The following is a 13,125-nucleotide window of genomic DNA, read 5'->3' as shown; positions in this document are numbered from 1 at the left end:
TATACATGCCTCGTGTGCAGATGCTTTTATTTCTCTTCGGTAAATCCTGATAAGGATGGTTGTGTCATAAGGTGTGTTTAACTTTATAGAAAGCTGCCAAACTGATTTCCAAAGTGGGTGTACACTTTACACACCCATCTGCAACGCGTGATGGCCCCGAGTATCTCAGGTACTGGTACTTTTAGTTGTACTTCGTTGTGGCTTTGGCTCTTCTACCCTTCAGTGAATGTGGAGTCATAGCTCCTTGTGGCTTATTTTGTATTTCTATAACAATCAGTGATGAGCATATTTCATGTGCTTATTTGCTGTCTTCTATGTTTCAATTTTCCATCTGATAGGTTAAGTAATTGGGGCTTTAGGGATATATCTGACTGAAGAGGAGGATTCTTCATTAATTTTAGAGATACAGAAAATTATTCATTCATTGATAATGAAAATAGCAATTCCCTGGCTGGTGTGGCTCAGTGGACTCAGTGCCGGCCTGTGAGCCAAAGGGTCGCTGGTTTGGTTCCCAGTCACGGCAAGCCTGGGTTGCGGGCCAGGTCTCCAGTTGGGGGGGTGAGAGAGACAACTGTCTCTCACACATTGATGTTTCTCTTCCTCTCTTTCTTCCTCCTTCCCCCTCTAAAAAGAAAAAGAAAATGGCAAAATGTGCCCCTCTTCAGTTGGTTAGTGTGATGTAAAGAATTGTCAGTGGTGGTCAAGTGCCAGAAGAGCATGAGTGTTAGGTGACCGATGTCAAACGGCTGCGTATCCACCCTGAGGGAAAGAACGGCATGGGACGGCATTTCTCGACGTGTATGTGGGTAGAGGCATGGGAGCTAAAGAAGGCGGGTGTGGAAGCACTGCAGAGTCAACCTCTCCTCTGGATGACAGAGTCCCATCTGTCCTGCTGAGTCAGGAGACACATTTTCACTCGTGACTCCCGTTTTCCTAGTTCTTCATTCTGTCTCATGTCTTAATGGCCCGGTGTGAATTTTCAAGTGGTTTTTTTCCAAAGAGAAGATAGTGACATATTTCTGAGTCCTCGCAGAATGTATTATGTTACCTTCACACAATGAAGGCATCTTGGGGAGTAAAACTTCATTTTAGCAAAGCTTTCCTTTAGTGAAACCGATTCCTTGTTGATTTTGATTTTTCTAGGCCTTTTTGCTGTATACCTTTTAGGTATTCTAATGCTTCCATTCATCCCATTTTCTTTTTAACAGCTATTTCTTTTGGTAAATTATTTGGTTTTGTTTCATTGTTCCTGGAAACCAACTTTTAAGGCACAGTTAAAACATTTTTGTAGGGTCTGGAATACAAAGACAAATGGAGGCCATATACCAAAAGTCTTGGATAAAATACATCCTAATTTAACAATTATACATCCATAGTGACAAAATAAGAAATGGCAGATAAAACCTTATGTTTTCTACAACAGAAATCAAAATATCAGAGGTGATTTCTAGCCCTAGTTTGCTGAGACTATTACCAAGTATTGCAACTTTTTCCAAATATGCTTTTTACAACAATCGATACAGCCATGTTTTTTCCTATTCTTACACCTGTTGAAACGGTGGATTGTACTGGTTGATCTTCAAACATTAAGCCAGTCTTGCATTCCTGGAATAAACCCCACTTGGTTGCAATGTGTAATAATTTTTATATATTGCTGGGTATGTTTTAAGATTTTTGCCGCTCTGGTCATGGGAGATACCAGTCTCTAGATTTTGTGAGATAATGCAGACCTCATAGAGTAAGTTGGGAAGTGTTGCCTTCCTCTTCCAGTTTCTGGAAGAGATTGTAATTGTATAAAATGTGTTAATTCTTGAAGTGTCTGGAAGACTGCAATGAAAGCATGTGCACCTGGCTATCTTTTTCCTGCAGTGCCAAAATTAAGAATTTGATTTACTGTATTTTGCTGTGTACAATGCATGCCCGTATAAAATGCGCACCCACATCTTGTGCGCGTTATACGTGGGATTATGATGCCATCATTACAGCCATGGTATGCAGTAATCATCATACCCATGTGTAATGTGCATCCTTATTTTTCCCTATTATACACAGCAAAATATGGTATTTAGTAGTTACAGGACAGTGTTGGTGGCTTGTGGTTTTCAGTGCATTGGCTCATTTTCCGTAAGTTGTTGAATTTCTGTCAAGTTGTGTATCTCCTTCAGGATTTGGCCATTATGAATGAAACTGCTGTAAACATTTGTGTACAGATTTTTGTGTGGACATAGTTTCCAACTCAGTTGGGTAAATACCAAGGATTGTGATGGCTGCATCATACGGTGTTTGTTTAGTTCTGTGAGAAACTGCCCGACTGTGTTCTCGGGGGCTTTTGCATCCCCACCAGCAGTGAAGGCAAGTTCCTGCTGCTGCCCCTCCTCACCAGGGCTGGGTGGTGTCAGGGTCGTGGATGTTAGCCATTCTAGCAGGAGCATAATGGGAATCTCATTTTAATTAATGCACCACTTCTTAAATTATGTACAGTCTTTAGCATCGTTTCATATGCTTATTTGCCATTGGTGTAGCTGTGGGAGTTCTCCAGAACTTTGCCCATTTTTCAATGGGGTTGTTTTCTAATTACTGAGTTTTAAAAATTGTTCTTACATTTTAGATGCCAGTCCTTTATCAGATATGTTTAGCACGATTTCCTCCTCCTCTGGATTGTCTTTTCATTCTGTCTTTTAATAAAGTTCAAGTTACCATTTTTTTCTTTCATTGATCATGCTTTTGGTGTACTTAAAAAAATCATCTCCAAATGCCAGATCACCGCGATTTTCTTCTGTTATCTTCTAGGAGTTTTATAGTTTTTCATGTTACATTTAGGTCTGTTTCCAGATAAATATTTCTTTTACTTTTGTTACTGATTTCTAACCTATTTATGTTTTAATCTGAGGACTCACTCCATATTAGTCCTTTAATGAAGTTTTAAAATTTGGTGAAACTTGTTTTATGACCCGAAAAATGTAAATACTCTGTGTATGTTTGAAATAAATGTATATGCTGAAGTTGCTGCACACACCTATTATGCCAAGTCATAACTACCTTTGATTTTTATCTACTTCTGCACTTTTATTTTTACCTATTTTTCCTGCCAAGTGAGAGAGAGATATTCGGGTCCATACCGTGATTTTAGATCTTACATTTCTGCCACTTTTTACTTTATATATGTTGAGATCATGTTATTGAGAGAATATATTTAGAAGTGTCCTATCTTCCCGGTTAAGTGAAACTTTCATCACACTCCCTGTCCCTGGCCATACATTTCATCTTAAAGACTGTTTTTATCTAATATTGACATAGCTACATGGGGTGAATATTGGGATGTTCTTGCCCAGATGGACTTACTCCTTCAGCTGCTGGAAGTGCTGTCCAGACGGCAGCCTTCACCGGTCAGCCTCTGCAGGAGGTGTAGGAAGTCACCTTACCCAAGGCCACGCCCTCTTTCTGGGGACAGTCTACATCGCATGGGTGGTCAGATCAGGGTTATAAAGGTGCAGTCCCCTTGCTAAAGTGCCCTCTTCGCTCCCCTCTGGACTCCATTTATAAATATCCTTGCGTTCTACATGTCTCTTCTCTCCACGTGTCTTGTAGGTTCACCAACATCTCTTTTAACCATCTCATCTCATGTAAAAACCCAGTTCCACCGTTTCTAGCCATTGTTTTTTCTCTTGACACTTGTGGCTGTTAGTTCTGTATTGCATTTTAAAGTTTGCCTTTATCTCCATAAACATAACTATTCTGTAATTATTTTATTGTCTCAAGTGATTGAAATATCTAGAATCCCTGTGCTTTTTATGTATCGTGATGCCGTGTCAGACTTTTTTTGTCTGAACCTTTTGAGAATTTGTTTTTGGAAATCATTGAGAACTAAGATGATGCTAGCTTCCTCCAGCACAGGGTTTGCCCTAGAAGCCCAGAGGATTTTGCAGATCTAATGAAGATTCCAAACCAGTTGATTTTGAGTTAATCATATGGGAGATGATCCCATGGGTCATATAATGACGTGAGTTCTTTAGGAGCAGACTTGTTTCCTCCCCGCTGGTAGCATACGATGTATGGAGTCAGGGAGATGCCCAGTGTGAGGATTCGGCATGCCGCTGCCCTCTCGGAAGAAGCCACCTGGCATGGAATGTGAACAGCCAACGGAAGCAACGAGCATCCTCCTCTCACCCCGCAGTGGCAGCCAGCAAGGCAACAGGGACCTCAGTCCTACTCTCCCGAGGAACTGAATGTGAGAATAACAGGTCTGAGCCTGAAAGAAGACACCAAGCGGCAGCGGAGACATCAGCCAGCCAGCACCCTGACTGCGGCCCGAGACACTCAAGGCAGAGAACCCCATCATGCCACCCTGGACTTCTGACCGTGGAACTGTGAGATAAAAAATGAGCGCTCTTGGACAGGAATGTGTTACACAGCAAAAGAACACTGACATGGAAGAACTCATTCTTTGCCTTCCACCAAGATGCACCGTGGCGAAACTTGACAAGCCCAGAGGTTTAGATACAGTGATAAGACACACTCCAGGGGAGGACAGCAGCTAGGGAACCAGTACTGTGGAAGATGAGCTAGTCAGTCACGCAGTTGTGTGGCAGCTCAGAGAAGAGACAGTACGGCCCGGCTCTTAAAAATGCTCCAGCCTCCCGGGGCGGCCGATGCCCTCATGTGCCCAAGGAGGAAAGGCCTGTCCCCTTCCATGTTGGCTACAGATAGATACCTTTTTAGTAAAATTCTGATTTGGCCAAGAATTCAGCAAACTAGCATATACTAAATTGCATACACCCTAGTGTTAATTAAATCACAGCAGAACAAATGAGCAAGTATATACAAAATCTTTATAAATTCACATATTTTGCTAGAAGTGTACAAGCAGTCTCAATTCATTGGGACAAAAATGATCGTTTTTGTTCTCCACAGGTGACGGAGTGAAACTGTACAATCAGAGAAGCTACTCTAGAAACTGAACAAAGGTGGAAAATAGTGCGGTGTCTTGTAAAAACAGTAATTCACGGTCAAACTTAAACATTGTGAAGGTTAGATACCTGCCATCGAACAACACTTTACCTAATAACAGTATTAACCTGTCTGCTAAATAAGGCTTCGATTTATCAGGTGCACCCATTTCCAAACTGTCCAATACCTCCACTTACAAATTCACAGGACTGATATACTTGCCTTTCAGCTTCTGAGTATCAGCAAAAATAATACAAAATGATCCCTTCACAAGCAACAAATTGACCTTCCTAAATGAAAACATCAACATTACATCAGACTACAATCTGTTAGCCTCTCCTCCAGTCTGTGACGTCACAGAGAAAGGAGACAGATTTCTTTTCTACCAACTCTAAATAAAACACCTCTCGCTGCGCCCACTGCCGTGACTTCAGTACCTCAAGGAAGTCGGCCTGGTGTGTGTCTCATACTCAGCAATGTGTGCACAGGTAAAGGAGAGCAATCCAGCGGGGAAGAGGCCCAGGGCACCCCACTCTGGCTCACGGCTGAGGTGGTGAGACCCAGAGTGCGTGAGCCAAGCATACTGACTTCCCGCACTGGGAGTCTGCAACTTGATTCCCAATTTGGGTAACCGACCCAGCAGGCAGGCAGACGGTAGCTGGGGTACATCACACATTGATCTGAGTCCTTGAGTAATGCACCCTTTGCCGGGTTTTAACCCTTTGCGGAAGAGGTCGGAGTAGAGCTGCCAGTATAAATGACCTCTCCCCTCTCCGTCTTCTGAACCCTCAGGCCCCCTTTATGAAAAATACTTTTAAAATGACTCTTCTCTCTCCTTGCACAAGTGAAAGAAATAAAGTTCTGCAGACACCTGCAGGAAAGAGAGGCTCCAAATCCAGCAAGCGAGGCCCTCAGTGCAAATAAATTAGGTTCCCGTTGAGGGCAAAATGCTACACTTCAATGAAGTACCATGCTGGCTTCTTGATACCTTTTAAGACCAAATTTTATCTTCCTTGAGAGTGCAAAAGTGTGTTTCAGCCCATTCCCTATTTGGAAACAAATGAGAATAGAAACAGCCAAAAACCTTGCATTACTGAAGGCAAAAAAGCAGCCTCACGTCAGTTTATCAGCTCATTTGGGATTATTTTTTAAAGTAGGAACCCAGGCCTATATTTAGGATTTTTCTCACGTACGTGACTCATTTAAATTCCATGTCGAAGTAGTTTAGTTTTAGTAGTCTTAGGCTATCCTTATCTAAGACCAATATTGAGTGAGATGGATTAAAAAAATCTTTAGGGCCACCCTGCTTCCCTGCTAAGGAGGAAAGAGGCAGCAAAAATTCAAGCGTCAAATTCCCTTTCCTGGGAAAAGGTTACAAAAATCTTCCCTCATCTTCAGAACTCTTATCAGTTCCTTTAAATCAGCACAGCATTCTAATCAGATCTAAAATGTAGGAGCGAGAAAAATATTTACAAAATTGGGCATTAAAAGACAAAATCTTGCTAATGCTGGGAAAACCACATAAAGGAGATGCTTAAAGAGGTAAGTACATTCTTTGTTAAGTGAGGATAGAGAAAATTGGGATATAGCATTTGTGCACATTTTTTGATACCAGACGTGGTGCAACCAGGAGAAGCTGAAGCCCCCCGATCCCTGACGTGGATGGCTGGGCTCTTCTGGCCACCTAGAGCTTTGCGACAGGATCCTCGTGCACAACTGAGCTTTGTGAACCGACGGTATCCAGTAGCTGTTCTCCTGAGAGAGTGAAACCACCTGGCAAGCTCAAGGTGAATGTTTGCCTTCTTTTAATTACATCGGCTGTGTTAAAATTAACAAGAAAGCCAGCGCAAACCAACCCACCCACCAGGACGTAGTGCAAATCTCGCAGTCACAAAAGGCCATCAGAGAGGCTACACGTTGGTCTCCAGTCCTAGCAAACGTCCCATTCTCTCCACGTTCTTATCGATGGTAGCTTGGCAGGTTATCTCCCTGGCACATTCCATAGGGAACCAGCCCCTTTCTCCGTCTCGAAGTCTCTCCCCTTCATACCAGCCTGGAAAGAAGAACAGAGTCCTCATGAAGCAACACATATTTGGGGGAACCTTGACTGCTTGGCTCCAGGAAGGATACTGGGTATCAAAGATGATGAAGGATGGAGAGACAGGTAGAACCGAGGGGAAGGTTTCAAGGGGGAGTGAATGACATACCAGGGCCAGAACACGAAGTGAGGCAGCTGAGACAGGATGGGAGCTTGGGCTGAGCTGCAGAGGAGGGTGCTTTGGGTAGGGGCAGCAGGAAAACAATTTTATGTTTCAGTAAAGAAGGAAGAACTCCGGAGATGAGAACTAGGTCATTGGGACAATGGGGAGAAAGGACAACTTTCACAGTTCCTTTTGAATAATAAACCATGTGGCTTCATGCCTACTGAAAAACATGTAAAAGCCATAAGGTGTACAAAGAGAAAGGCTTGTGTGGATGGAAAAACTGAAGGGATGTGGAATGTGAGCATTAATAACAAAAGGGAGACTCCTTGGTTCTTCACATCCTGAACGCGGGGCTCCCCAGTGCCCCACAAGAAGACTTCCACTCACCATCGCCGACACGCTGGTAAATGAGGACCACGTCTGCCACCTGCAGGGAGAGTTCATCTGGCTGCTTGGCAGTAAACGATCTAATGATTTCTACCTGGGTCAGTGCTGAGGAGGAAAGGGAACGCACTGAGTTTCCAGCAGCAGAGGAAAAACAAACCAGGTACAAAGCCGTAGCGTGCATTTGCCCAGCCTTCCTGTGCAATTCAGGGCCGGCACTGACAGAGACCAGCCAGGCTTCTAGCAAGAAGCAGAAAATCCTTCCCAAGAACGCTCACAGTTGACTGAGAGCTTTATAATTTTAGAAGCTCAGAATCATGATGACCTTTTATGGTGTGTGAGTCCCCTCAATGACAGTCATAATACGAAGTCATTAGTAATGTCACATAATGGAACAGAGATCAGCCATTATGTTGGGGAAACTGAGGCGAGACAGGTGAGGTAACGTGCCAAGAGCCTGCAACTGCTGCTAAAATCTGCAGAGCAGCAGCTCCCCAGGCTCTCATCACGGGGCTCTCCCGGCCCATCGCGGCAGCACGTGGAAGCTGCCGAAGAGGTTCAGAAATAGAAAGATCTCCAACCAAAAGTTAGAAAACATTTTAGAGTGACGGTGCTGGCTGATGAGATATCTAAATTTGCTTTTTAATACACAACTTGATACTAGGAACTTTTACACCAACCACTTTAGCTTTGGCTCTAGGCTGACAGCTATGATTTTTGAGTATTCTGGACAATGAGTTTCATTGCCCTTATTCTGTGGCTGTGACCTTCCGGCCAGAGCCATCCAGAGAAGCATCCCCTCAACATTAAGGCGCTAATACACCGCCCTGTACCGCACCAGTTCCTAGTTCTCTGGAAGAAGGAAATACATTTTATTAATGTTATCACTTAAATAAAAGAGAAAGTCAAAGGGATGGTAAAGCAATTTTTCTTTAAGGTTACACATGCATTTCAGTGTCACTTTAGGCTGTCGGTAAGCCTCAAACATGCAGCTGATGACTCTTAGCAGCAGCTGAAATTTTCACAGCCTCACAGTCCAAGCAGGGCTGAGTGTTCTTCAACTCCACCCTCACGAAAGCCCTGTGCTCTATGTCTGTCATGATGCCCCTGGCCTGCAGAAGGTTAAACAGGCTCAGGTGGATATGCAACAATTTAGCACAATGAAGAAGAACTGCACCTTGAGTTTGAATTCAGACCCCTTCACTTCCAAAGCAGGGATCACCTGGTTCTGAGGGAGGGCAGCCCGCAGGAAGGAAACCTTGGGGGAGCATTAATACCCGAGCGTCCAGCAGGGGGCAGAACCCCTCCACGTTTCGAGTTCCAGAGCACCAGCCCCGGTGGAGGTACTTACAGGTTCGATCTGGAGGCTGCTTCCCGCTGCTGCGTCCCAGCGCGGTTATCCAGCGCGCTCGCTCGCTCCTAAACACAGAGAGCACACCCCGTTGAGAGATTGGAGCCAGGTGTTCGGACACAGAGTGAAGTATGCCCTAGAATGCAAGGCCATTCCCCTAAAAACAGGGAGGTGGGAGAGATGATCTAGAGAGGTGAGGGGCTGGCCTTCAAAACAAGGGTAGGAGTTTTAAAACGGTAACAATGAAAACTAGTCACTGTCAAAAGATTCTGAATAAATGTGGCTAGCTAGCTATTGATTAAGTGGAATTTCTCACGTGCCAGGTTAACATTTAATAAAGGGCTGATTACACTTTCTGCAGTCACAAAAGGATGTTTCGTACACTAGTAATCTAATGCTTAACATTTCAAAAAAGTAAATATCCTTAAAAAAGAAAATACCCCAGTAAATCAGTCTGTCTCCAATCCCTCCCTCTCTCTCCCCTCCCCCCACCCTCAAACCATGTTGGAAAAGATGAGAAATTTGACATATTTGAAGTTGTTTTGTTCCCCATACAACTGGTATTGCCAAATATGAGCTTCATTGAAACAGAAAACGTTTGGCCTTTTTTAGACTGCTCTCAGAGGCTTAAAATGGCTTAATGAGTACAGCCAAAAATAATTCAAGGAAAAAAAAGAACCAAGGCTTTTTAATACACTATTAAGCTATAATTACATGCAATAAAATAATTATTTAACTAAAGGATCAAAAGTTTCAGAGAATCAAGCACTGCTCTGCAATAACACAGTTTATGATTTGGAAAGTCAAATACCAGGATTGCAATGCAATGAACTACACACACGTACACTCTCTGAAATCTCGTGAGAAGCGTTTATTAAGTCCATACCACATGGCAGACACAAGCAATGACACTCACTCCCTCACGGAATCCTCCCAAAAGCCCGTGAGAAGGATGAGCACGCTGACACCTAAGTTCCAACATGTGCGATTCCAACCAGCATCAGTTTCTACAGGGCCACTCTACCTTCTTGCAAAGGGGTGTCTTTATGCGCAATTCTTGGAAAAAAAATTTTTCTTCCATAAGAGATTGCACCTAAAAGATGCTTCTCACTGCCACCCCATCTTTACCCCGGGTACCCATCCTTCCGTCCAAACGTCCACAGCGCGGGAACGCGTCACGATGTCCCACACCCTTCCACCAGCTCTTCTCGCTCTCAAAAACAACCTGCCCGCCCTCCGTTTTTACCGAGCGAGGCCCACTCATAACTGCTATTTTAAATGTTTAAATTTTAGAACGCACATGGAATAAAAGGCTGCACTGATCTTACAGGTGTGGATACAGCTCTGTGAGCGATCACTCAGGTGTACCTGTGTACACAGGCTTCGAGGTCAGGACACTCGCACCAGGTTTCTTTTTCAATGACTCCCCACAAAGGCAACCACTGCTCTGCTTCCGTCATCGACTAGTTTGGCCTATCTTGTTCTTCATGGAAATGGAATCCTATGTTGTGTCCACTGTCGTATCTGACTTTGGTTCAACACATCCACTGCACATTGAGAACGCAAGCCTCACCTCCTCCAGGTAGCCTCCCCTGATGCATGAACCCATTCTCCATCCCCATCCCCGTCTGACAATCCTGCTCCCACACAACCCTCTGCACACTCCTGGTCGGCTGTGAGCCTCATGGGACCAGGCAGGTCTCATCTGTAAGGTTGACTGCCCGGCACTTAACAGGGACTCATTATCACTCATCTATCTCGCACCGACCCCCCATTTACTGGCTCGCCTGCTTCTCTCACCAGGCTGCAAACTCCAGGAGGGTAGGAACTGGGTCTTGTCCTAAACCGTTTTACGGAGCACTTATGTGCCAGGTACGGCACATTTTTGTATCTCGAGAGTTCCATCTAATCCAATCTTTACAACAGTCTTGGAACAAAATATTACCACGACTATTTCCACTTTCCCAGAGCACAAAGCTGAAGTTGGAGTGTTAAGTGCCTGCCTACAGCAGAACGGCCAAGTGGTGCAGCCAGAACATGGAGCCCGGGGGTCGGGGGCCGCAGCCGGGCTGGTGCCTGGCAGGTCCTTATAAAATAATGAGGGAGCGGGCGCAGGGCCGTTCGCTGAAAGACGAGACTTCTTGAAGAGAAGATGAGACCGGGTGCTGGCCGAGCTGCTGTGTCAAGTAGTAGTATGCACAATTTCAATATACGACTGACTGTCTTGCTTTTAAGAACGTTGTTCTTCCAGCCCTGGCTGCTGTGGCTCAGTGGACTGAGTGCCAGCCTGTGAAGCAAAGGGTTGCTGGTTTGATTCCCAATCAGGACACATGCCTGGGTTGCGGGCCAGACCCTCAATGGGGGATGTGTGAGAGGCAACCACACAATGATGTTTCTCTCCCACTCTTTCTCCCTCCCTTCCCCTCTCTCTAAAAATAAGTAAGTAAATAAATAAATAAAAGTCTTTAAAAAAAGAACATTGTTGTTCCCTAACACAGGGCAAAGGGCTTTAGGATGGTTCTACCAGGAACAACTGAGGCATCATTTCCTTTAAAATAATCCCAAACGCTTAAATCTTTTATATCAGCACTTTGTTGGGTAAGTTTGGTTTTTTAACTCAGGCTCAACTAGAATTTGAAAAGTATAAAGGCAACTGAAAATGAAGTGTCTTAGGGATGGAACAGTTGTTCACCAAGAGAAGCCCGGAAATGACCTATCGTTCTGCACAGGCCACATCCACAAGCCAGACCCGTCTCTGGCTTGCCACGGCCGCGCTCCACGGCCCTCCCGGCCGTCTGCAGTCCTGCATCCAAGATTTCCCTGGCACGGCCCATCCCGGCCTCGAGTGGCCAGCTTCAGCAGCGGCCTCACCCTGCAGCTAGTTTCCAGAAGTCCAGATGAAATCTTTCACTCCTGTGGCATGCTGCCTGGATGCTAATGGCATCTCTTAGACACGGCGGCCCCTCGCAGGGACTCCAGAGGACAGAACAAGACGCTTCTTGTTGCCCTCGCTGAAAGGGGCCCCTTCTTGAAATGGCTTCAATTGAGCCAGATGCTGTCAGAACCCCACGACTTCCCCTGGGGCCTCTGAGAGTCCTGCCAAGTAGCTCCCTCCCCTCAGCAAGCAGAAAGCACAGCATCTCTAAAGCAGGGAGGAGACACTTGATAAAAGATGGAATTCTAAGAACAAGCACAACCAGGGCCCAGACATACCCATTATGGAATTTAGATACCAAATCCGGGGCTCACTCCAGACAGCTAGCTATGTTCTCTGGGGACAATACGAAACAGTCAGCGTGAAGTCGCAGTGCACCCCACACCCCGTTCATCGATCTTCCCCTCTGCCCTGCGGTCGGGCTGAGAGTATCAGCTTCTCAGACGCCCCCGACCACTCCTTTCTTCCACATTCACGGAGCGCCTGCCTTCGCTGGGGCCTGTGCTGGGCTGAGGCTGCCCAGGGACTGCAACGGGCCCTCCTGCTCCTCACAGCCCTCAGGTGAAGGAGCAGACAGAGCAGAAATCAAGCACGCACAAAACCCAACGCGGCGTGCCCTGTGCTGGGGCGAAGTGCTCTACACAAGGCACGTGTGACCCGGGGAGAGGGTGAAGACTGAGTTGAGAAGAGATGCTTTTCACATAAACATCTGCAAATGCCATCCTTTCAAAGCCCCTGAATTCTCTATGCAACGTGAGAAACGGTGGAACTACAGTCCCCTACGCAGGAGTCCCCTGTGGTGGCACCTCGTCCTGCCTCTCACATAATTAATTAACAACACAATCGACTTAAACTTAATTGTGCAAAGGTCGAAGACACAGCAAAGCTGGACTCTTCCCTGAATACCAGGCATCTGCTAGAAAGGACTGAGAAAGTGGAGAGTTGGCTCTGAAACGAAGAGGCAGGGCTGTGGAGGGGCTGAACCACACGGAGCACCCACTGAGGACTGCACCTCTTACCTGGTCTTCCTGACCCTTCCATAGAAGCCACTCGGCCTCAGCTGCTGTCTAACCCTCCTTGTATCCTTCCTACAATGGCATTTGGCCAGGTACCTTCGTGTTCCTTCTCACAGCCTGTACAAACACCTGTGGTTCCTTTTGAAATTCCTGTACCCATGGCCTTTGGCAAAAAGTCCTCCACGCCTTCATAACAAGTAGGATACTGGAGATGTTGTTTTGTTCACTTTAACACCCAGTTCACCTAGCTGAGTTCACTAAACTGTTCCATGAAAGAAAGCCCATGGG

The 13,125-nt window shown here is 45.4% G+C and overlaps 1 protein-coding gene across 1 annotated transcript in view; it reads right to left on the bottom strand.

Annotated features, from left to right (window-relative positions):
• Positions 1-4,810: 4,810 nt before the first annotated feature.
• ARHGEF26 (Rho guanine nucleotide exchange factor 26) overlaps positions 4,811-13,125 on the bottom strand; it is a 114,908-nt gene continuing 106,593 nt past the window's right edge. The window contains exons 12-14 of the mRNA XM_024562881.4: positions 8,887-8,954; positions 7,539-7,643; positions 4,811-7,000 (exon numbers count right to left, since the gene is read on the bottom strand). Of these exons, the coding sequence (XP_024418649.2) occupies positions 6,858-7,000; positions 7,539-7,643; positions 8,887-8,954 (316 nt within the window). The 3' untranslated portion in view covers positions 4,811-6,857. The remainder of the gene's footprint in view (positions 7,001-7,538; positions 7,644-8,886; positions 8,955-13,125) is intronic.

This window comes from Desmodus rotundus, chromosome 2, assembly GCF_022682495.2.
Source record: "Desmodus rotundus isolate HL8 chromosome 2, HLdesRot8A.1, whole genome shotgun sequence".
NCBI lineage: Eukaryota > Metazoa > Chordata > Mammalia > Chiroptera > Phyllostomidae > Desmodus > Desmodus rotundus.
Note: the sequence above shows the minus strand (reverse complement) of the source record. Positions and strands in the feature narration are given on the sequence as shown.